This window comes from Oryctolagus cuniculus, chromosome X (genome assembly GCF_051225735.1).
Source record: "Oryctolagus cuniculus isolate XC-2025 breed Fujian yellow rabbit chromosome X, ASM5122573v1, whole genome shotgun sequence".
In the NCBI taxonomy this organism is placed as follows: Eukaryota; Metazoa; Chordata; class Mammalia; order Lagomorpha; family Leporidae; genus Oryctolagus; species Oryctolagus cuniculus.
The window spans coordinates 91,117,921-91,143,868 of NC_142888.1; the positions used below are offsets into that span (position 1 = coordinate 91,117,921).

The 25,948-nt window shown below is 42.4% G+C and overlaps 1 protein-coding gene across 10 annotated transcripts in view; it reads right to left on the bottom strand.

The window, feature by feature from the left end:
* The window catches only part of CENPI (centromere protein I), a 71,470-nt gene that overhangs the window by 20,307 nt on the left and 25,215 nt on the right, over positions 1-25,948 (bottom strand). For all 10 annotated transcript variants that reach the window (XR_016228152.1, XR_007912123.3, XR_016228151.1 and 7 more), the window contains exons 15-19: positions 19,662-19,756; positions 12,102-12,237; positions 11,106-11,230; positions 8,483-8,531; positions 7,798-8,016 (exon numbers count right to left, since the gene is read on the bottom strand). Coding sequence is in view for 7 of the 10 variants with exons in the window: in XM_089324517.1 (XP_089180643.1) it covers positions 7,798-8,016; positions 8,483-8,531; positions 11,106-11,230; positions 12,102-12,237; positions 19,662-19,756 (624 nt within the window). In the remaining 3 variants the exon portion in view is untranslated. The remainder of the gene's footprint in view (positions 1-7,797; positions 8,017-8,482; positions 8,532-11,105; positions 11,231-12,101; positions 12,238-19,661; positions 19,757-25,948) is intronic.

A 25,948-nucleotide genomic window follows, 5' to 3' on the forward strand; every position in this document is an offset into this window, starting at 1 on the left:
GGATGAAATTTTAAAAATCAACAACAAAAAAATGGAGATACTCATAAATACGTAGAAATTAAACAGTATACTCCTAAATAACCAATGGGTCAAAGGTTCAGCCAAAAAGAAAATGAGAAAATATTTTTAGATAAATTTATAGCTGTAAATGCCAACATTTAAAAAGGGACAAAATATTTTTAGATAAATTTATAGCTGTAAATGACAACATTTAAAAGGGACATCTCAATTCTATAATCCACTGCTTTGAGAAACTCTATAAAGGAGAGGGAACCAAACCTAAAGAAGAGAATAAAGATCAGAGAAGGAATACATGAAATAAATAATTTAAAAACAGTATTCTCACACTTCTTAATCTCAAAAGTTACTACAAAGTTATAATAACAAATAAAAGTGTGGTACTGGCATAAAGACAGACATACAGACTCATGGAATGAAGCAGCCCAAAAATGAACACTCATGTATACGGCCAAATGATCTTTTACCAAAGGATGCCAAGACCACTCAATAGGGAAAGGACAGTAACTGGTATTGGGAAAATTGGATATTCATATGCAAAAGAATGAAGTTGGACCCCTACTTCACAGCCCATATAAAAATTTACCCAAAATCAATTATAGACCTAAACCTAAGACTTAAGACTAAAATTCCTAGAAGACAACATAGGGGAAGTGCTTTGTGACATTGGATTTGGCAATGATTTCTTCGAGATGACATCAAGCATAAGAAACGAAAGAAAAAAATAGATAACTTGGACTTCATCAAATTTAAAACTTTAGTGTATGAAGACATTATGAGTACGGCCTCTCTATGTCTCTCCTTTAAGTGGAATCACACAGTGTTTGTCCTTTTGTTAATGGCTTACTGCAATAAGCATAATAGAACACCCTTTTCAAGGCTGAATGATATTCCATTGTAGGTATATACCACACTGTTTATCTGTTTATAGACATTTAGGATGCTTCTGACTTTTGGCTAATGTGAATAATGCTGCTGCGAACCTGGGTATACAATTACCTGTTCAAGTTTCCGCCCTCAATTCTTTTGGCTATCTATCCAGAAGGGGAATTGTTGGATCATGTGGTAATTCTGTTTTTGAGGAACCACCATCCTGTTTTCCCTAGCAGCTACACCAGGTCATACTCAGAACAGCAATGTACAAGGGTTCCAATTTTCACTACATCCTTGCTAGCACGTATTATTTTATGGGGATTTTTAAAAATAGTAACCATCCTAATGGATATGAGGTGGTATCTCTTTGTGGTTATGCAAAATGAAAAAAATTACTGTGGATGGATGGCAAGCTTGTAGTCTGACCTCCTATGGTCCAGGGAATCTTGGGCATAGAACTTGAATTTGGGTAGCTTCAGACAAAGAGCACACCCAGCTACCTATGAGAAGTAAATGAAAATCCTTTGTAGGATAGTATCATTTTAGTTTTTAAATTATTTCTACCAACTAATATTCCAGATGTTCAGCACATGGTCAAAGGCAACCAGGCACAAAAGAAATCTAAAAAGCACAGGAAAGTAGTAGCAGAAAAAGTAGGCAACAGAGACAAACACACAAAGACATCAGACATTGGAATCATCAAGACACTGGATGGGAAAAACAAAAACCAATAAAAACGGTTACCTACAGTAGATGAGAAGACTTGAAAGAAGCAAGGAACAAAGTGAGATTTTCAGAGTTTAGAACTGGAACTGGGGAGGGCACTTAGGCTAGTGGTTAAGATACCAGTTGGGATGCCCACACCCCGTATTGGAGCACCTCGGTTTGAGTCCTGGCTCTGCTCCCAATTCCAGCTCCCCACAAATGTGCTCCCTGGAGGTAGCAGGTGACAGTGCAAGTGGTTGGGTCATTGCCACCCACATGGGAGACCTACATTGAATTCCCAGACCTACAGTGAATTCCCAGCTCACAGCTTTGACCTGGGGCATTTGATCAAACCAGCAGATACAAGCTATTTCTGTCTAATAAAAAAAATTGGAATTATGTAAATGTTTTACATAGTTCAAGAATAAAATTATATCTAAAAAAAGCATCTGTAAAACATGAAAACAAACTAAAACAAATGTACCTAACTGTATATAAAATACAATATTTACATTGTTACAATATTTACACTGTACATTTGTAGTAGAATTTAGTACAGGAGCAGGAAGACCCAAAAATATTTTATATTTCATCTAGTCATCCCAAATTAGTAATATTAATTTGGAACAGGTTTGTATATACTTAGTGATAAAATAAGCAAGTTATTATAAAGGCAAGAGGAAAAACAAGAGGAAGGAATATCAGAAAATCACTAAGATCTAGCAGCCCTGAAATCCTTCTATATAGTTAAAAATGTAATATTTATTTAAATATTAAATCCATCAATATGTTTTTGAAGGGTTCCATATTGCTTTTTTCACTATCCAGTCCTTGCCTACATTTTAAAACCTCATCTCCTACCATGCTACAATCCAGTCTAGTATCTCTTTAAAAAAGAAAAAAAAAGATTTATTTATTTGAAAGATAGAGTTACAGATAGAGAGCAGGAGAGGCAAAGAGAAAGGTCTTCAATCCACTAGTTTACTCTCAAATGGCCAAAACGGCCGGAGCTGAGGTGATCTGAAGTCAGGAGCTTCTTCCTGGTCTCCCACATGGGTGCAGGGGCCCAAGCGTCTGGGCTATCTTCTTCTTTTTTTTTTTTTAAGATTTATTTATTTTACTTGAAAGTCAGAGTTACACAGAGAAAGGAGAGGCAGCGAGGCAGCGAGGCAGCGAGAGAGAGAGAGAGAGAGAAAGAGAAAGAGAGAGAGAGAAAGAGAGAGAGAGGTGTCTTCCATCCACTGGTTCATTCCCCAATTGGCCACAATGGCCGGAGCTGCACCAATCCGAAGCCAGGAGCCAGGAGCCAGGAGCTTCTTCTGGGTCTCCCATGCGGGAGCAGGGGCCCAAGGACTTGGGCCATCTTCTACTGCTTTCCCAGGCCATAGTAGAGAGCTGGATTGGAAGTGGAGCAGCCAGGTTTCGAACCAGCGCCCATATGGGATGCCAGCACTTCAGGCCAGGGCGTTAATCCGCTGCGCCACAATGCAGGCCCCTGGACCATCTTCTACTGCTTTCCCAGGCCACAGCAGAGAGCTGGATCAAAGAGGACTAGAACCGGTGCTCATATGGAATGCCAGTGCCGCAGGGGAAGAATTAACCTACTGAGCCACAGCACCGCCCTGTCTAGTATCTCTCGACCCTGTAGTATATCAGAACTATTACATGAGGGTACTTCAGAAAGTTCAAGGACGATAGACTTAAAAAGATAAACTTATTGTGGTGCAAAAACTTCTAAAATCCATACAAAGCTCTTCTCATATCATGCATTTTCCATGAACTTTTTGAAGTCCCCTCATATGTCAAGTGGCCCAAACCAAGCAGGCTCTAATCTAACATAAGCGTCAGCTAATCATGGCCCAAAGCCAGTCCTGTGCCTGTTTTTGCAAATAAACTTTTATTAAAATGCAACTATGCCTCTTTGTTTACACACCACCTATACTCATACTACAACAGCAAGGTTAAGTTGTCTTGGTAAAGATTACAGGTTCTGTAAAACCTAAAATATTTACAGCCTAGCCCTCCACAGGAAAATCTGCTGCCTTCGTTCTGACAATCGGCTCTGCATCTTTGTGCTTTTCTGTGAATTCTGCTTCTGTCTTGGCAAGTTCACCTGCATCCTTCAAAACTCTGATTAGCATCACTGCTACAAAGTTTGAACTTAGCAGCCCTTTATATTTTTTCATTTTCCGCTATACTTTCCCAATTACATTACTCATGCTTTATTCTAAGAAAACTGTTTAATGGCTGCCTCTCTGACTAGACTGTAAGCTCTATGAAGGTAATATTCACATATGTCTTGTTCACTACAGTGCCTAGTAGATGACATGCATGTTTTTTTTTTTAATTGTGTAGTACATTTTTTTAAAATTTATTTTATTTTTGACTTTTACTTAAAAGGCAGAGTTACAGGGAAGAGGAAGAGGAAGAGAGAGAGAGAGAGTCTTCCATCGCTGGTTTACTCCCCAAATGCCCACAACGGTCAGAGCTGGGCCGACCCAAAGCCAGGGGCTTCCTCTGGGCCTCCCACATGGGAGGAGGGGCCTGAGCACTTGGGCCATCTTCCACTGCCTTCCCAGACCACCAGCAGGGAGCTGGATCTGAAGTGGAGCAGCAGGGACTTGAACCAGTGTCCATATGGGATGCTGGTGCTGCAGGCAGAGGCTTAACCTACTATGCCACAACATCGGCCCCTATATGCATTTATTAAACATTGATCCAATGATTATTTTTCCACTCTACATATTTTTCTTCATTTTTAGATTTCTTTAGAATTGTTACATTTCTTTTTTTTTTTTTAATTTTTTGACAGGAAGAGTGGACAGTGAGAGAGAGAGAGACAGAGAGAAAGGTCTTCCTTTGCCATTGGTTCACCCTCCAATGGCCGCCGCGGCCGGCACGCTGCGGCCGGCGCACCGCACTGATCCGATGGCAGGAGCCAGGAGCCAGGTGCTTTTCCTGGTCTCCCATGGGGTGCAGGGCCCAAGCACCTGGGCCATCCTCCAATGCACTCCCTGGCCATAGCAGAGAGCTGGCCTGGAAGAGGGGCAACCGGGACAGAATCCGGTGCCCCAACCGGGACTAGAACCCGGTATGCCGGCGCCGCTAGGCAGAGGATTAGCCTAGTGAGCCGCGGCGCTGGCCGAGAATTGTTACATTTCTCAATATTCCAGGTATTTGTTTTTTTCAGGGTATTTGTAATCACACCCTGTTGTGCCATTCAAGCATTTAACACACACACTCTTTGAGGTTTTCTTCAAGACACTGATAATGCTGAAAACGACAGGGCTGAGGATAAAGTCTTAAAAGGATACTGCTCAAGGGCCAGCGCTGTGGCACAGCGGGTTACCGCCCTGGCCTGAAGCGCCAGCATCCCATATGGGTACCAGTTCTGGTCCTGGCTGCTCCTCTTCCTGTCCAGCTCTCTGCTATGACCTGGGAAGGCAGTAGATGTCCCAGGTCCTTGGGCCCTGTACCCACATGGGAGACCTGGAAGAAGCGCCTGGCTTCGGATCTGTACAGCTCTGGCTGTTGTGGCCAATTGGGGATTGAACCATCAGATGGAAGACTTTCTCTCTCTCTCTCTCTGCCTTTCCTTCTCTCTCTGTGTAACTCTGACTTTCAAATAAATAAATAAATCTTTAAAAAAAAAAAAAGGATACCCCTCAGTGGCGCTGGTGTTGTGCCATAGCAGGTAAAGTCACTGCCTGTAGTGCTGGCATCCCACATGGCCACTGGTTTGAATCCCAGCTGCTCTACTTCTGATCCAGCTCTCTGCTATGCCCTGGGAAAGCAGTAGAAGATGGCCCAAGTCCCTGGGCCCCTGCACCTGTGTGGGAGACCCAGAAGAAGCTCCTGGCACCTGGCTTTGGATCAGTGCAGCTCCATTTCGGTGCAGCTCTAGCAGTTGAGGCCATCTAAGGAGTGAACCAGTGGATGGAAGACCTCGCTGTCTCTGCTTCTGCCTCTCTGTAACTCTGCCTTTCAAATAAATAAATAAATATCTTAAAAAAAAGGGCCGGCGCTGTGGCTTAATAGGCTAATCCTCCACCTTGCGGCGCCGGCACACCGGGTTCTAGTCCCGGTTGCCCCTCTTCCAGGCCAGCTCTCTGCTATGGCCAGGGAGTGCAGTGGAGGATGGCCCAGGTGCTTGGGCCCTGCACCCCATGGGAGACCAGGAAAAGCACCTGGCTCCTGGCTCCTGCCATCGGATCAGCGCGGTGCGCCGGCTGCAGCGGCGGCCATTGGAGGGTGAACCAACGGCAAAGGAAGACCTTTCTCTCTCTGTCTCTCTCTCACTGTCCACTCTGCCTGTCAAAAAGAAATAAATAAATAAATAAAAAAAAAAGAAGGATACCCCTCAGGCACTCCTATCCCAGGGCAGGTGTTGTGGCCCAGTAGATTAAGCTGCTTTTTACAACATTCGCATCCCATATGGAAGTGCTGGTTCCACTTCTGGCTGTTCCATTTCCAAACCAGCTCCCTGAAAATGCACCTGGGAAAGCAGCAAAAGATGGCCCAAGTACTTGGTCCTCTGCTACCCATGTGGGAGACCCGGTTGGAGTTATAGGCTTCTGGCTTCAGATCAGCCTGGCCCCAGCTGTTGTAGGCATTTGGAGAATCAATCAGCAGACAGAAGATATCTCTCACGTGTGCTCTTTCAAATAAATAAATGAACACATCTTAAAAAAAATAATCCCCTGGGGACTGATGTTGCGGTGCAGCGAGTTAATCTGCTGCCTGTGATACCAGCATCCCATGAGTACCAGGTTGTGCCCCAGTTATTCTACTTCCAATCCAGCTCCCTGCTAATGCACCTGAGAAAGCAGTGGAGGATGGTCCAAGTACTTGGGTCCCTGCACCCATGTGGGAGACCTGTATGGAGTTTTGGGCCTGGCCTGGCCCTGGCAGTTGTAGCCATTTGGGAGTGAATCAGTTGACAGAAGTGTGCAATTGCTCACATGCTCCCTCCCTTCTTCCCTCCTTCCCTCCCTCCCTCTCTCTCTCTCTCTCCACCCTCCTCTCTGTAACTCTACCTTTCAAATAAATAAATACAAATCTTAAAAAAAAAAAAGATTCCCCTTTTACCACTGCTGACCACCAGCATAGATATTCATTCATTCAATCAGCAATCTTTGGCTTGATTCTGATTTTAGTATTATTGAGGCTACATTTTCCATCTTGTCAAGAATTTTATGAGAGATTCTATTTTTTTGAAGCCTTTCCTTACATGGCCTCCTCCCTCCCAAGCAGAGGTGAACTAATCTCCCTTTCATTTTTCCAACAACTGCACATTTTCTCACTTCACCTCACTTTATTTTAGTAATTTATTTACAAGTCAATATCTGCTACAAGCCCAAGTTTTCTTAGAAGACACTTACTTAACTGAATCTCCAGAGCCAAGCAGAAACACCAATTTTAGTTAGCACTTAAAAAAAAATAATGGGGGGGCCCGGCGCTGTGGTGTAGCGGGTAAAGCTGCCGCCTGCAGCGCCAGCATTCCATACGGGCACCAGTTCAAGTCCTGGCTGCTCCACTTCCAATCCAGCTCTCTGCTATGGCCTGGGAAAGCAGAAGATGGCCCAAGTCCTTTGGCCCCTGCACCTGCATAAGAGACCCAGAAGAAGCTCCTGGCTCCTGGCTTTCGATCAGTACAGGTCCAGACATTGTGGACAATTGGAGAATGAACCAGCGGATGGAAGACCTCTCTCTCTGTGTTAACACTGACTTTCAAATAAATAAATAAATCTTTCCAAAAAAAATAATAATGGGTTGGCATTGTGGCATAGCAGGCTAAACCACTGACTGCAATGTGGGCATATGAACACTGTTTTGGATCCTGGCTGTTCCGCTTCCAATTCAGCTGCCTACTAATGAACCTGGGAAAGCAGTGGTAGATGGCTCAAGTACTTGGACCCCAGTCACCCTCATGGGAGACCTGGATGGAGTTCCAGGCTCTTGGTTTTTATCTCACTCAGTCTCAATCATTGCGGCCATGTAGGGAGTGAACCAGTGGATAGAAGATGGATACCTCCTCTCTGTCCCTCCACCCCCTTCTCGCACTTTAACTCTTTCAAATAAATAAATTTTAAAATGTAACTGAACATGTGTCTTGCAAATCCAACATAAATCTATGGCCTTTCTATTTTAGCTTTTACAGTATTATTATATAAAATCTAAAAATCTTTTAAATACCCTTACCTGTAGCAAGAAGGAAACAGCATAACCCAACAGAGAAGAGTGGTAGACTAAATTCAAACTCCTTTTATGCTCTTCTACTCCAAGTTTTTCAAGGGTTTCAGGGCTGAAACGTATTCCCTTCTTGAAGGGCTTGGATGTCCACAGACAACCAACCATGGTTGTCAAACAGCAGTTAAACTCCTTATAGGTCTTGCTGCTGAAACTTAGCTTTGATTTTGCCTGGTGGGAAAGAAACAAAACTGTCATTACCAACTATTCTCCCTTTCCTTCTTATTCTCAACATGTCATATATATAAATATTTAATTTTTAAATAACTGTGGCATGGTGGGTAAAGCCACTATATGCAGTGCCAGCATCCCATATGGGTGTTAGCTCAAGTCCCAGCTGCTCCACTTCCAATCCAGTTCCCTGCTAACAAGCCTGGAAAAGCAGCAGAGGATGACCCAAATGCTTGGGCCACTGAACCCAAGTTGGAGATCCGGATGAAGTTCCTGGCTTCAGCCTGGCCCAGCCCTGGCAATTGTAGCCATTTGGGGAGTGACTCAGTGGATGAAGATATTCATTCTGTCTCTCTCTCTGTGTGTGTGTATGTGTATGTGTATGTGTGTCTCCTTCTGTAACTCTTTCAAATAAATAAATCTTTAAAAAAAAAGGTAAATTAATTCAGAAATTTATCATTTTTACCTTTTGTATCAATTCATTTTTCTTTGCAGCAGTCAAATTTTTATGATACCTATAGAAAGAACAATAGGATGAAACATTTAACATGACTTAGAATGTAATACCTTTGAAATGTAAAATAATGTATATGTTAAATGTAATTATATGCAATTGTGCATATACACAAATACCCAGTTGTCTAATTAAGGTATTGATCCTTTTGTGGTACATTCTCCTCAACGAATAAAAAGCAATACAAGTTCCAAACTGAGTTGTACATTTAAGATGAACACAAGAGTACATGTAAATTATACCTCAACAAAAAACAATAAAAGAAGTGTTTTTAATATTTCACTATCAAAACATCAATGCGGGTAGGCATTCGCCTAGCAGAAAGTCTCTTGGGATAACAACATTTCATATCAGAGTACCTGAGTTCAAGTTTTGGCTCTACTCCCAATTCCAGCTTCCTCCTAATGTATACCTTGGGAGGTTGCAGGTGATGGCTCAAGTAGCTGGGTCTCTGTCACCCAGATGGGAGATCTGGACTGAGTTTCTGGTTGCCAGCTTTAGTCTGGCCCAATCCCTGCTGTTGCAAATATTTGGGAAGTGAACCAGCAGATGGGAATTTCATCTTTCTCTGGATGTCTCTCAAATAAATAAATAAATAATAGAGCCTCAAAAGCAGTCAGTCACTGAGAGAGAACATTTTCTTTTTATATATTTGCAAGGCAGATAGGTAGAGACAGATCTTCCATCTTGTGTTTCACTCTTCAAATGTCCACAATAGTCAGTACTGGGCTCAATCTGAATCTTCCCACATGGGTGTTAAGGACCCAAATTTACTTAACCCATCACCTGCTGCATTACTGCACATTACTAGGAAGCCAGAATTGGAAGCAGAGCTGCAATCTGCAATCTGAACCTGGGCACTCAAACAGGAGATGTAGCAAGGTGTCCCAACTGACATCTTAACTGCTATGTCCAATTCCTGCCCCAGGAATGCACTTTCTTAAGAAAGAACAAATGAAGAAATAGAAAGGATAAAGGAGAAATTTAGAAATGTAATTATTTTGGGGCCAGCGCTGTGGTGCAGAGGGTAAAGCCACTGTCTGCAGCGAAGGCATCCCATACAGGTGCCGGTTTGAGTCCCGGATGCTCCACTTCCCATCCAGCTCTCTGTTATGGCCTGGGATAGCAGTAGAAGATGGCCCAAGTCCTTGGGCCCCTACACCCGCATGGGAGCCCTGGAGGAAGCTCCTGGCTTCGGATCGGCGCAGCTCTAGCCACTGCGGCCATCTGAGGAGTGAACAAGCAGATGGAAGACCTTTCTCTCTCTCTGCCTCTCCTCCTTTCTTTGTGTAACTCTGACTTTCAAGTAAATAAATAAATCTTTAAAAAAAAATAAAAATAAAATAAGATACTAAAAGGGCATTTGTGAGTTTAAAAAAAAAGAAATGTAATTATTTTCTTGCCTGAGAACTATTTTTAAGTAGTTTTTAAATATTTTAACCTTGGCTGGCGCCGTGGCTCAATAGGCTAATCCTCTGCCTGTGGCGCTGGCACACCGGGTTCTAGTCCCAGTCGGGGCGCTGGATTTTGTCCCGGTTGCCCCTCTTCCAGGCCAGCTCTCTGCTGTGGCCCGGTAGTGCAGTGGAGGATGGCCCAAGTGCTTGGGCCCTGCACCCCATGGGAGGCCAGGAGAAGCACCTGGCTCCTGGCTTCGGATCAGCACGGTGCGCCGGCCGCAGCGGCCATTGGAGGGTGAACCACCAGCAAAGGAAGACCTTTCTCTCTGTCTCTCTCTCTCACTGTCCACTCTGCCTGTCAAAAAAAAAAAAAATTTTTAACCTTGACATAGTCTAACATGTTATGCCAAAAGGATCTATATTTATGGATTGAAAAGAGTAATGTCAGTTCATAAGTAAAAGAACTACAGGAGATCAGAAATAATACTTTAAAAGTTTCACATAATTAGAAATATTTCCTTTTATTTCCTACAAAACATTTTTATAAGAGAAGCATTTCTCAGCAAATGATTTTTTTAAGATTTATTTATTTATCTGAAAGAGTTAGAAAGAGAGAGAGAGATCTTCTATCTGCTGGTTTACTCCCCAGATGGCCTCAATGGCCAGGGCTAGGCCAGGCCAAAGCCAGGAGCTTCTTCCAGGTCTCCCATGTCAGTGGCAGGGGCCCCAAGGACTTGGGACTTCTACTGCTGCTTTCCCAGAATATCAGCAGGGAGCTGGATCAGAAATGGGGCAGCCAGAACATGAACTGGTGCCCATACGGGATGTTGGCATCACAGGCAACAGCTTTACCCACTATGCCACAACACCAACCCCAAGACTAACTTTTTTAAGAAACAGCAATTAGAATTAACAATGATGAGTGCAACAGCTCTATTGCTCAAAAGGTCATTAACTATATTTTTTAAGATTCCATGTCTCAAGCAGTGGAGGATTTAAACACGACCAACTAGCACAATCCCATACTGGAGTGTCATGCCCAAAAGAAAACCATGCTTCGTATTTCCACAGGCCCCCAAAAGAAAATGAAGAGGAATTTTTACCATATTATAGTTGAAGGATGAAGACAGAATTATGATATACTAATTAATAAAGTGTTTAAAAATAAAGCTTTGTACCTGTGCATAATATAACAGAGCTGGTTCAGGATACTGGCATCCAGGGTGAAGAGTGCAGAATAGAAGATTGCACGAGGAAACAACACCACCAATGGAAGGTTATAAATTAAATATATGTCACACGCCTTTGGGGAAAAATGACAGCATCAGTATGTGGATTCCTCCCCAGAACTCTGCAACCAAGTTCAGCCAAAGAATCATCAGTATAAAATAAGTAATAATATAACATTTCGTTTGGACCTGACCAACTCCTGTAAAATAAACTTCACCAAACATTAATCCTACCATACAGCATTATTTCTAGAAGACCAATAATAAAATCATTCTTTCTGGGGACTGGTATTGAGGTGATAGGGTAGAGGAAGGGAATATTCCTTTTGCCTTAAGTCCCGTAACTACTTATCATATCAGTTACCTGTCAACCTGTAAAACAACTGAATATTCTTCCAAACAAATACATCATACAAGAAAACCAGATATTAGTGAAAGGAGGAAGCCAGGAAAAGTGGGATATTAATGGGTACTTCATGGATAATAGTTTTGTAGTTCTGTACAGGTTAAATACTATAGAACACTAGAACAACAACAGAATCATAAAGGTATAATGTACCAAAAGGAATAATGTGATTGAAAGGCAGGAGTAGAGACCTGAAGAAACAAGAAGATACTTTTAGTTTTTGCCAGGAGTTGGGGATGTAAAACAGATAAAACAAAAAGTGACACCAGAAACAGATTTCTGTCTAGGGCCAGATTTATTCAGGTCAATATCTATTAAAGTGATACCTGGGCATAAAAAGCAGTGCATTTGTTTTCCATTTTGTTTGATGAAATCTGTTACTCAGGCAAGAATACAATCATTGACTTCAAAATGTAAGGTTATTTGAACTATGCAAATAAGATCATAGCCTACATTAATGTTTGCACATAAAATTTAAATAACATGCCTATGGACAGCCATCACAAAAATCAATATAGGGAAAATGAAATGTATACTACCGTCTCAAAGAAATCCAAAATAAAGTGCATCAAGAAAGTACTGTTGCTCTCCAAGCGCATGCCAATAGTGGACAGCCACCCTACATAGTGAACGAGTTTAAACACAGAGTTCATGGATTCACACAACGATGTGTCTCTGCAATAAGAAACCATAACATTCAGATCCAGAGGAGCAAAAATGCTCAAAACATCCAAGCTAAAACTGGATAATATATAAAATACTGGTAGGGATTTCAAAAACTATCAGTGCTCCAACATATAATTAAATTTTTTATAAAAAAAAAAAACCATAGTGATTAATCATAAAACTACACTTTGCCCTCTAGGGAACCATTAAGATCAATTCATAGAATATCTTCAGCAGCTAGACTCTACTAGTAAATATCAGACAAAAAAAAATGATTAACTCCAGACAGACATTAGATCATGTTATCAATGTCCACAGATCACAGTAGTCACCATAGCTTCTAGTAATTGCTATGCATTAAAATCTAACACTCCTCAATTAGGGAAATCTCTAAGTGAAAGATATATAAAAATACTAGAAAAACAAGTATTCTGGGGCTAGCATTTGACACAGGATAAGGTGCAGTAATCTCATATCAGAATACCTGGCTCTGCTTCTGATTCCAGCTTCCTACTAAAGTGCGCTCTAAGAGGCAATAGATGATGGCTCAAGTACTTGGGATCCTGCCACACACACGAGAGACACAGATCAAATTCGGGGTTCCTGGCAGTGGCCTGGCCCAGCCTCAGCCACTGCGGACATTTGAGGAGTAAATGAACAGAAAGAAAAAATCTCTCCCTGTGTGCCTTTCAAATAACAATAAATTTTAAAATTTTTAAATAGGTATTCCAGCAACAGTTAAGGGAGAAAAAAAGAGTGCATGATAAAGTGACATGGAAAACCCAGAATAAAATCTGAAAATGGACAAAATGATAAATTAGAAAAAGATAGACATAATTAATCCCTATCACATCACAGGTGGCTTAAAGGGATAAACATTAAAATGACTTTCAGGATAGTTTCCTGTAATGTTAGTTACAATGCAACACACGGATTGAAACTTAAAGTACACAATTCAAAACCCAATTCTGTCTGAACTCCTGAGCTAAAATACTGTTAAAAATATTTTTGGGGACTGGCACTGTGGCGTAGCGGGTAAGGCCGCCACCTGCAGTGCCGGCATCGCATGTGGGCACTGGTTCGGGTCCCAGCTAATCCAGTTCCAATCCAGATCTCTGCTATGGCCTGGGAAAGTAGTAGATGGCCCAATCCTTTGGCCCCTGCACCCATGTGGGAGACCCGGAAGAAGCTCCTGGCTCCTGGCTTCAGATCAGCACAGCTTTGTCTGTTGCAGTCATTTAGGGAGTGAACCAGCAAATGAAAGACCTCTCTCTCTCTCTCTCTCACCCTGGTTCTACCTCTCTCTGTAACTCTTTCAAATAAATAAAATAAATCTTTAAAAAATATATATATTTTGGGGGCCAATGTTGTGGTGTAGTGGCTTAAGTGGCCACCTACAACACTAACATCCCATATTGGAGCACTGGTTCTAGGCCCAGCTGCTCTGCTTCCAATCCAACTCCCTGCTAGTGCACCTAGAAAAGCAGAAGATGGACCAAGTGCTTGGGCCCCTGCCACCCACTTGGGAGACCTGGAAGAAGCTCCTGACTCCTGGCTTTGGATTGGCGCAGCTCTGGCCATTGCGGCCAACTGGGGAGTGAACCAGCGGATGGAAGACTTCTCTCTCTTTCTCTGCCTCTCCTTCTCTGTGTAACTCTGACTTTCAAGTAAATAAATAAATCTTTAAAAAAAATCTTTAAAAATAACTAAATCTATCTTGAAAATAAATTCACTGGAATTCAATTCAATCCTAGAACTGAATTAGACAAACACTTGGCATCTTTCATTCTTCTGGTGAAAACCAGATCTGGATATCTTACATTCTCCCCAAATCACCAAACCATACATATACATTAGTTCAATCCATGCATTCATCTTCTCACTCCTATCTTTCAATCCACTGTTAATTGGATTAGGAAAAGAACTACAAATGTATATTCACAGCTTTACCCTCCTGTTTCGTGTGTTTTTTTTTTTTTTTTTTTTTTTGACAGGCAGAGTGGACAGTGAAAGAGAGAGAGAGAGAAAAAGGTCTTCCTTTGCCATTGGTTCACCCTCCAATGGCCACCAGGGCCGGCGCACACCGCGCTTATCCGATGGCAGGAGCCAGGTGCTTCTCCTGGTCTCCCATGGGGTGCAGGGCCCAAGCACTTGGGCCATCCTCCACTGCACTCCCTGGCCACAGCAGAGAGCTGGCCTGGAAGAGGGGCAACCGGGACAGAATCCGGCGCCGCAACCGGGACTAGAACCCGGTGTGCCAGCACCGCAAGGCGGAGGATTAGCCTAGTGAGCCGCGGCGCCGGCCACCCTATTTGTAACAAGATTATGCACAAGGAGAAAGGAATTTACACACACACACACAGATTTACAGCTTGACAGATGGTGATGACTCTAACACCACCCAATCACTATGATGGTTCAGTGTAAGAGAAAGCAGGGAAGGATTAGGAGACCATTCACATGGGCAGGCACCCCTATAGTCAGCTGGCTAATTACAAAACTGTATCTTAACTATGATTTTTCTCAGTAACTTGCGAATGAGTCTAAAATCATTTGAAATAATGGTGATTGCTCAGAACAGCCTCTTTTGAAGTGCTTTCCACAGCACACTCTTGGCATTTTGAATGAAGTAACTCACAATTCGGGCATACCACCTACTCCCCACAATTTGCAGCACGTTTAGTGTCCCTAGCTCCTACCTCTAAATGATGATGGCACTCTTTTCCCAGTCACTGTGACAAGAAATGTCCCCTAGAGAAGCATTGCTGATGTGGTTTTCTACCCTTCTCTTCTTATGATTTGTAATTATTCATTCCCTTTTTGACAGTCATACGGCATATGCTCATATGATGGAAATATAGCCTTGTACCCATACCTCCAAAATAAACAGGATCATTGAAAACTTAAGAGCTATTCTATATATCAAATCTATACATGTCTATATATCAAAAATTAGTATGATAAGCAAAGTTATCTACATGTATGTCCATTTGTTGGCTGTTTAAGAATTTTAAGGGCTGGCACCATGGCGCAGGTTAATCCTCCGCCTGTGGCGCCGGCATCCCATATGGGCGCTGGTTCTAGTCCCGGCTGCCCCTCTTCCCATCCAGCTCTCTGCTGTGGCCTAGGAAAGCAGTAGAAGATGGCCCACGTGGGAGACCGGGAAGAAGAACCTGGCTCCTGGCTTCGGATTGGCGCAGCTCTGGCCATTGCAGCCATCTGGGGAGTGAACCAGTGGATGAAGACGTCTCTCTGTCTCTGCCTCTGTCTGTAACTCTACCTCTCAAATAAATAAATAAAATCTTAAAAAAAAGGAAAGGGCTGGCGCCACGGCTCAATAGGCTAATCCTCCACCTAGCGGCGCCGGCACACCGGGTTCTAGTCCCAGTCAGGGCGCCGGATTCTTTCCTGGTTGCCCCTCTTCCAGGCCAGCTCTCTGCTGTGGCCTGGGAAGGCAGTGGAGGATGGCCCAAGTGCTTGGGTCCTGCACCCCATGGGAGACCAGGAGAAGCACCTGGCTCCTGCCATCGGATCAGTGCGGTGCACCGGCTGCAGCGCACCAGCCGTGGCAGCCATTCGAGGGTGAACCAACGGCAAAAGGAAGACCTTTCTCTCTGTCTCTCTATCCACTCTGCCTGTCAAAAAAAAAAAAAAAAAAAAAAGGAAAGAATTTTAGAAGGATCAGCACAGTGACACAGCCATCCCATATGGGCGCTGGTTCCAGTCCCAGCTGCTCCATTTCCAATCCAACTCCCTGCTAATGCACCTGGGAAAGCAGCAATGGATGGCCCAAGTGCTTGGGCCCCTGCACCCAAATGGGAAACCTAAAAGAAGCTCCTGGCTTTGGCCTGACCCAGTTGCAGTCATTTCCACCTTTTGGGAAGTGAAGGAGTGTATGGAAGACCTCGTTCTCTCTCTCTCTCTCTCTGTTTCTACCTCTCTCTATAACTCTGCCTTTCAAATAAATAAAAAATAAAAAGCTTAGGAAAAAAGAAGAATTTTAGAAAGCAGAGCTCCTTTTTAAATGTTCTCCCTTAATTTATGATATTAATAAAGAAGAACCCCAGGATGTGGGGAAAGACAATACACACATTGTAAGCACCTATTTAAGGGGTGCCTCAGACTTTACATTGCAACTTGGCCAAAGATTATAAATGAAAACACATTATTCTTAACAGAATTTAGGTGGAAGAAGTTAAGCATTTAAGTAGAATTTCTTTACAATAGCACTTCGCCGCCAGCGCTGTGGCTCAATTGGTTAATCTTCTGCCTGTGGCGCCGGCATCCCATATGGGCACTGGTTATAGTCCCGGTTGCTCCTCTTCCAGTCCAGCTCTCTGCTGTGGCCCGGGAGGGCAGGGGAGGATGGCCCAAGTGCTTGGGCCCTGCACCCACATGGGATACCAGGAAGAAGCAGCTGGCTCCTGGCTTCGGATTGGCGCAGTGCCGGCCGTAGCGGCCATTTGGGGAGTGAACCAGCAGAAGGAAGACCTTTCTCTCTCTCTCTGTCTATAACTCTACCAGTCAAATAAATTAAAAAAAAAATAGCACTTCTCAAACTTCAGTGTGCACCAGAATTATTTAAGTATTACACACAGTTACTAGGCCTCACCTCCAGTGTTTCAATAGATTTAGGACAGAGCCTGATAATTTGCATCTCTAACAAGTTCTTTGGTGATACTGATGCTGCTGGCCTAAGGACTATACTTTAGTAGAGAAGCTCATCTTTACAACATATTTTCACTGCTCAGGAATGTTCCATCTTGTATGTGGTCATACAAGAAAACGTTATAATAATATGACAAATTGAAAACCATTTTCCAGGCTACCCTCAAGCAGTTTCTTTCTTCATTTTCCTGTCAACGTAGATCAATAAAGGGATAAGAACATGTAGAAAATTGAGTCTGGGCTACTCTTAAACTACCCACCAGCTGTTTACAAGCCGAAGCCAAGAGAAATTTGAACATGGGTTATACACTTGGAAATACAAAGAACTACTAATTTTTTTGGTATAATAGAACCATTTTTTTACATTTAAAATTGGTGTCTGAGCTTTGCTTAAAGTAATCCAAGGGGAAGGTAAAAGGGTGTGTGTTATAGATTTTAAAAAGGTCTAGCATGAGTTAATAACTGTTGAAGCTCAATGAATACATAGGGGTAACACTACACTTTTATTTCCTTTGATTATATTTGCAATTTTCTACAATATGAAGCTTTTTAAATGACAAAAATAACATAGTTAATAACAGAATACAGGAAATACCAAAGATTTTAGGGAGAACGAGTTAAATCAACCTGATTATGTGTTCCTTGAAATTCAGTCTTTTACTCACATTTCGAGCGTGAAGTTCACATTTAACAGAAATTCAGGCCATTTTATAAAATTCCAAAGTAGGGGCTGGCGTTGTGGTTCAGTGTGTTAAGCCAGGCTCCCATTTGAGTACCAGTTCAAGTCCTGGATGCTCCACTTCCCATCTTGCTCCCTGCTAATGTGCCTGGGAAGGCAACAGAAGATGGCCCAAATACTTGGGCCACTACCACTCACATGGGAGGCCTGGAGGGAGTTCCAGGCTTCTGGCTTCAGCCTGGCCCAGGCCCAGCCATTGCAGCCATTTAGGGAGTGAAGCAGTAGATGGAAGATCTCTCTCTCTCTCTCACTCTGTCTCTCCTTCTCTCTGTAAGTCTGCCCCTCAAATAAATGAGTGAATAAGTCCTTTATAAAAAAATTCCAAAGTCAAAATACATTAATACATATAGCCAAAATACATCACAAGAACATAAAAACAAAGTTGTACAGCAAAGATACCTTATAGATTTTCCTATCCATCATCAAAATTCACTTTTACATATATAAGAATACTTTTTGATTTTATTTATTTATTTGACAGGCAGAGTTACAGACAGTGAGAGAGAGACAGAGACAAAGGTTTTCCCTCTGCTGGTTCACTCCCCAAATGGAAAGCATTTTTAATAAATCCTCCGCTGCTTTCCCAGGCACATTAGCAGTGAGCTGGATAGGAAGTAGAGCAGCCAGGACTCGAACCAGTGACCACATGGGATGGCGACGCTGCAGGCCAGGGCTTTAACCCACTGAGCCACAGCGCCACCCCTTAAGAATACATTTTAAGTGAGTTAAAATGAAGGAAAGTCAAAGTTGCAAATTCTAACCTCAGCTCTCCAGTGTTTTTCTTTTTTTAATATCTAATTTATTTGAAAAGCAGAGATACAGAGAGGAGATAAAGAGAGAGAGAGAGATCTTCCATCTGCTGGTTCATTCCCCAAATGGCCACAATAGTCAGAACTGGGCCAGATCGAAGCCAGGAGCAAGGAGCTGCTTCTTTGTCTCCCACATGGGTGCAGGGGTCCCAAGTACTTGGGTCATCTTCCGTTGCTTTCCCAGGTGCATTAGCAGTGAGCTGGATTGGAAGTGGGGCAGCATGGACTTGAACCGGCGCCCATATGGGATATGGGTGCTGTAGGCAGAGGCTTAACCTTCTATGCCACAGTGGCAGCCTCATCGGTGTTTTTCTATATTAACTGTTTTTATGTTTTAAGATTTTATTTATTTGAGAAGTAGAGTTACAGAGAGAGGGAGAGACAGAGAGAAAGGTCTTCCATCTGCTGGTTCACTCCAAAAATGGCCGCAACAGTGGGAGCTGAGCTGATTCGAAGTTATGAGCCAGGAGCTGCTTCTGGGTCTCCCATGCAGGGGCTGGGGCCCAAGCACTTGAGCCATCTCCCTTTGCTTTCCCAGGCCATAAGCAGAGAGCTGGTTCAGAAGAGAAGCAGCCAGGACACGAACTGGCGCCCATATGGGATGCTGGCACCACAGGCAGAGGCTTAAGCTACTAAGCCACAGTGCTAGCCCCTCTGTGTTAACTCTTTTTTTTTTTTTTTTTGACAGGCAGAGTGGACAGTGAGAGAGAGAGAGAGACAGAGAGAAAGGTCTTCCTTTGCCGTTGGTTCACCCTCCAATGGCTGCCGCGGCCGGCGCGCTTGCGGCCGGCGCACCGCGCTGATCCGATGGCAGGAGCCAGGAGCCAGGTGCTTTTCCTGGTCTCCCATGGGGTGCAGGGCCCAAGCACCTGGGCCATCCTCCACTGCACTCCCTGGCCACAGCAGAGGGCTGGCCTGGAAGAGGGGCAACCGGGACAGAATCTGGCGCCCCAACCGGGACTAGAACCCGGTGTGCCAGCGCCGCTAGGCGGAGGATTAGCCTAGTGAGCCGCGGCGCCGGCTCTGTGTTAACTCTTGCAAGTCACATTGAAGATCAAGGTTTGCTTTCTGATTTACATTATAGAAATTTGGAGAATTAAAATTTCTTTCAGAATTCTGAGGAAATAACAAGTAGGTCTCATTAAACACTATTAAACTCCATATGCAAACATTTTATACAGATCGGCTGTTATGGGGGACATTACAAGAGAACTCACAGAGGACTGTCTGTCACAGGTTTCACATGGATGTCCTTAGAAAGCCACAACAACCAATTCTGCAGTAGCTCTTTCAGGCTCTCAATAATACTACACTGAGGGAGAAAAAACAAAAAACATGTATTATTAAGATGTTCAAGACAGTTATCCACTCCTACAACAGAAACAAATTAGAAATAAGGAAATAATTAAATAAGTTACAGTACCATAAACTAGGGTGTCACTGGAAAAATATTATGAAGGCTGTGAAAACATGAAATTGTTATGCAATGTTAATTTTGTATTGATTTTTAAATTTATGCCCATCACATTTGTAATTATATAGAAAATGATAAATCAATAAGACAAAATTTGAAAAATACTCCAAAACAAAAATAATAAAGTTACAGTGGATTTATGAGGCTTTTTCCATGCAAAATTTTTCAGCAAAAAAGATTTCATTACTGACAGGCTCAACAGATCATCCAGAAACCAAAAGCACTGAAATGTGAAAATAATGAATTTTTAAAATACTGGAGACTGGCATTGTAGTACAACAGGTAAAACCACCACCTGTGATGTTGGCATCCCTTATGGGTACCGATTCATGTCCCAGCTGCCCCACTCCCAATCTAGCTCCTTGTTAATGGCCTGAGGAAAGCAGGGGAAGATGGCTCAAGTCTTTGTGTCCCTGCTCCATGGGAGATCCAGATGAGGCTACTTGCTCCTGGCTTCAGCCTGGCCCAGCCCTGGCCTTTGCAGTCATTTGGGGAGTGAAATAGCAGATGGAAGACCTCTTGGTCTCTCCCTTCCTGTCTGCAACACTACTTTTCAAATAAATCTTTTTTAAAAATACTGTTCATTTATTGGACTAAGCTGAGTGATCAAGCCATATGATAAGAAGGCGATAATTAGTTACAATAGGTTTCAGAAATAATTGAGCTTTTAGCAAATTCTACTTCTCACATTCCTGTTATCCTCAGTCACCTCCTAAAATGTAAGCCCCTTAGGTCACCTGTCTTGTGTTCTATACCTCCCTGTGCCCCTTGTCCTCTTTCCTTGATCTCATCCTTCTCAAATCTCCCAACTGCAGTATCCAGAACCTCTTTTCCATGATAAACCACACCTACCTGGTCATATTCTATAAGGAATGCTTTCTCTGTCTCCTTACCCTAATGGTATCCTGGTCCTCTCCACCACACAACCACAAGAGTGTTTCCACTGAATATATTTCCATACCCCACTTCAATACTGGAGGTAAGCATTACCCTAGCTCTCCACTGCTAGTTGGGAATAGAATATAAGCCCTCTTGTTTGATAAAATAATCAGAAATGAATCCTACTTTAAGAAGGGAATCAGATTTAATTAAAAACATACAAAGAAATCAAATTCCAGAATAAACAATTCATAAGTTTTAAATTGCATGCCTTTCTGAGTGGTGTGATAACATTCTGAGTGTGAGTGGTGTGACGACATCCTGCACCTTCCTAGGACTTTATTCATTCCTTTGTCCAGTATATCCATGCTGCAAATTCTACCTGCCATTTAGTCATTTAGTAGCCACATTTGTTACCAGATGGATTGTTCTGGTGTCCCGGTGTCCACGTTCCAGTAACCCTTATTTCACTTAATAATGGCCCCAAAGTGCAAGAGTAAACAGTAATGCTAGAAATTTGGATATGTCAAAGAGAAGACATAGAGTGTTTCCTTAAGTGAGAAAGTGACAGTTCTTGACTTAATTTAAAACAAACAAACAAAAAAAACCTGTGTGCTGAGCTTGCTAAGATCTACTGTCAGTAAGATATTTTGAGAGGGACTAGCACTGTGGCATAGTAGGTTAAGTCTCTGCCTGCAGCACCAGCATCCTATATGGGCACCAGTTCAAGTCCTGGCTGCCCCACTTCTGATCCAGCTCCCTACTGATGGCCTGGGCAAGCAGTAAAAGATGGGTCAAGTGCTTGGGCCCCTGCACCTGCATGGAGACCAGAAGAAGCTCCTGGCCCCTGGCTTTGGATTGACCCAGCCCTAGGTGTTACAGCCATTTGGGGACTGAACCAGCAGATGGAAGACCTCTCTCTCTAGAACTCTGCCTCTCAAGTAAATAAGTAAATCTTAAAAAAAAAATGACCCCAAGTGCTTGGGCCCCTGCACCCACACAGGAGATCCAGAAGAAGCCCCTAGGCTCCTGGCTTCGGTTGGCCCAGCTCTGGCTGTTGAAGCAATTTGAGGAGTGAACCAACAGATGGAAGACCTCTCTCTCTCTCTCTCTCTCCTTCTATCTGTAACTCTGCCGTTCATAATAAATAAATAAATAAATAAGCAAATAAATAAATCTTTTTTTAAGAAAATATATTTTGAGAAAGACCACAAGTAACTTTTATTACAGTATATTGTTTAAATTATTCTATCATTAGCTAATGTTAATCTCTTACTGTGCCTAATTTATAAATTACATTTCATCATAGGTATAAAAAAAGCAGAGTTCAGTATTATCTGCAGTTTCAGGCTCCACTTAGAGTGTTGAAATGTATCCCTTGTGGATAAGTGACGGGCTACTGTAATGTCATCTGGATTTGTTAGGCTAAGATAAAAGACCCTCATTTCAGATTTCATTGTGACACATTCAGTTTTTCTCATGAGTTTGACTATCCCTTGGTTCTCTGAATACAACATAAAATCTATCTTCAACATTATTTCCAAACAATCATGTATAAAAACACTTTCTCCCTTGAAGACCATACTATCCAACTAAATTACCCTTTACTTTTCTTCTCAAACATCTGTCTTTCAGCTCACACATTCCTCATTCACCCACATTTACTGAGGACCTTAGCAACCTCTGCCTTTTGCCCTGCCATCAACACCTCCAAATGTCAGTGTCTATGAAGATGGTCCATCTGACACTTGAGCTTCACAGCTCTAAGACCTCAAATCAGATAACTCATTACCTTCACTTCACCTTAGTTATCTACTCCCACAGCCACACACTAAGTTCTGTCACAACCTGAATTGAACCACTACCAAGATCTACTTGCATCCCTTCCTTGTTCTAACTTCCTGTTCTTTGAGCTTTCTCATACCCTCAACTCCAACTACAGTTACTAGTACTCTTCAATGTCAAAGAGATTCAATTCCTTCATTAACCTCCACTTGCAGGCTTATCAGCCTTCTCCTGCCCTCTCTTCTCTATCTAGACTGGACCACACTACTGATCATCTTCCACTCTTTGCTCCATTCGCTCAACAAAATCCAAACTGATTTATCTTATAACTTGTTTTCTCTTCCCCCATATTTAAATAGAAGAAAAACACCCATCTATGTAGATTGGTGCCACTCCAAATTTATGAACTCCATTTTCAGCTGAGCCTTTAATGAAGCTCAATAATCTTTTCAGTTGTCTTCAACCAGCACTCTCTCCCTAAGCACCTAACACTCTACTGAAGCCTTCTACTTAATTCTATCTTGTATAACGTATGTCCTATTTTAAGCAATTCGACTTTTTTAGGAAAAAAAATTTCTTGCCCTTTCTTCCAACTGTTCTTTCTTTCTATCTATCTATCTATCTATCTATCTATCTATCTATCTATCTATCTATCTATCTCTACCTATCCCCATTTCCTTCCCTTAGTCTTAGGTAAGTGGCATCTCCTAAACCCTCACCATCCATACAAGCAAATCCTTCTACTTAGTCTTAATACAATACCCTCATTTTTCTTCCGGAATCTTATATCATCAATTATACCTCACCTTTCCTCTAATTCCAACCTTTCCATCTTTTCCAACTGGCTCCTTTCACTCTGTCTATAAACACTCAGTTTTCTCTCATTCCAGGGGTGGGGGAATTCCCTTGATTCAAAAACCTGTTATAGCTGTTTCTCTACCTCTTTTTTAGCCAAACTTCTAATCTTTTTAAATTTTAATTTATTTTCATTTTGAATGGCAGAGTGACAAGGTGACAAAGAGAGATCTTCAACCCCCTGGTTCACTCCCAAAATGATTGCAACAGCCAGGGCGGGGCCAGACCAGGCCAAAGCCAGGAATTAGGAACTCCATCTGGATCTCCCACATGGGTGGCTGGGACCCAAGTACTTAATTCATCAACTGCTGCCTCCCAGGATACACATTAACAGGAAGCTGGAATCAGAAGCAGAAATGAGATTCAAACCCAGATACTCCGATATGGGATGTGGGTGTACTAAGCAGCATCTTAAAACTGCTGCTCCAAATTTTCACTCCTAGACAAACTTTCTGAATGGTAATATATACTTACTGTCTTGATTTCTTCACTTTTCATTTACTCCTTAACTCTCTCAACAATTTGGCTTCTACCTCCACACTCCATTGAAACTACTCACAAAGGTACCTAAAACCTCCATCTTGCTAATTCCAAACTAAATTCTTTCATCCTTATCTTTCTGAACCATCCTGGGATAGTTGGTAACCTTAAGGCATTCGGATATGGCTGAAGAGCCCAGGAGACTATTTTAGGCATGGAAAGCCAAGACACCCTGGGGGAAAAAAAAAAAAAAGAAGACCTAAATGGAAGATCTCTGCGAGTGAGATCCCAGTGGAAAGAACGGGGCCAATCAAAGAAGGAGGTACCTTTCTCTGAAGGGAGGAGAGAACTTCCACTTTGACTACGACCCTGTCGGAATAAGATCGAAGTCGGCGAACTCAAAAGGCTTCCATAGCCTTGGCAACTCATGACTAAAGCCTAGGGAGATTACTGACGCCATAAACAAGAGTGTCAAATTGTTAAGTCAACAACAGGAGTCACTGTGTACTTACTTCTCATGTGGGATCTGTCCTTAATGTGTTGTCCAATGTGAAGTAATGCTATAACTAGTACTGAAACAGTACTTTACACTTTGTGTTTCTGTGTGGGTGCAAACTGATGAAATCTTTACTTAATATATACTGAATTGATCTTCTGTATATAAAGATAATTGAAAATGAATCTTGATGTGAATGGAATGGGAGAGGGAGTGGGAGATGGGAGGGGTACAGGTGGGAGGGAAATTATGGGGGGGGGAAGCCATTGAAATCCATTAACTGTACTTTGAAAATTTATATTTACTAAATAAAAAATTAAAAAAAACATTATTAATTAAATCCTTCTTCATATCCTGCGTTCCCTTTGTTTCCTCTACATTATTATCCTCCTGGTTCTTTTCATATTTCTGACAATTCCTTCCTAAGGTTCTTTTACATTCTCTCCCATTTCAGCCAGCCTGAGAAATAAATACTGAGTATCCCCCTGAGCACTATCCTTGGCTCACCATCTAGTTTCTCTTCTTCCTTCCTCCCTGTCAAATATAAATACATGTATTTATGTATAAATGTATATATGTACATTAGTTGAATCATAAGAAACTGCTAATCATCAACTATTTTTTACCTACAAAAATGGCAATTTCCTATGGCCCAACGAAATGTTTATAGATAAAAAACACTTTAAATTGGTGGAATAAGAGAACAAATACAGAAATAACACATGGCCGGCGCCACGGCTCACTAGGCTAATCCTCTGCCTTGTGGCGCCAGCACACCGGGTTCTAGTCCTGGTCGGGGCGCCGGATTCTGTCCCGGTTGCCCCTCTTCCAGGCCACCTCTCTGCTGTGGCCCGGAAAGGCAGTGAAGGATGGCCCAAGTACTTGGGCCCTGCACCCCATGGGAGACCAGGATAAGTACCTGGCTCCTGCCATCAGATCAGCGTGGTGTGCCGGCCACAGCGCGCCGGCCGCGGCGGCCATTGGAGGGTAAACCAACGGCAAAAGGAAGACCTTTCTCTCTGTCTCTCTCTCTCACTGTCCACTCTGTCAAAAAATAAAAAATAAAAAAAAAAGTCTTAAAAAAATAAGTCTTTAAAAAAAAAAAGAAATAACACAAAGGTTGAGAGAGAGTAACAAAAAAAAAACTACAAAATGAAGTCCCTGAAAATTTATTAGCTGGAAGAACTGGTATACTTTGTCATGTGAATAATGATACTGGTCAAGTAGCAGAGGTTCTAAGTATTACAAATAAATCTCAAATCCAAGTTAACATGATAATAAAGTGCCATTTAATTATGACACTAATCACCAGGAAAACTTCTTCTTCTGCAAATGTGGCCAATACTAAGTGATTTAAAGTGAAAAGATGTTGAGATGCCCATATCACATCTCAGAGCCCAGGCTAGAGTCCCAGCAGCTCCACTGTCGATCCAGCTCCCAGCTAATGTGCCTGGGCAAACAGCAGAAGATGGCCCAAGTACTTGTACTCCTGTCATTCATACGAGAAACCGAGATAGAGTTCCAGGTTCCTGGCT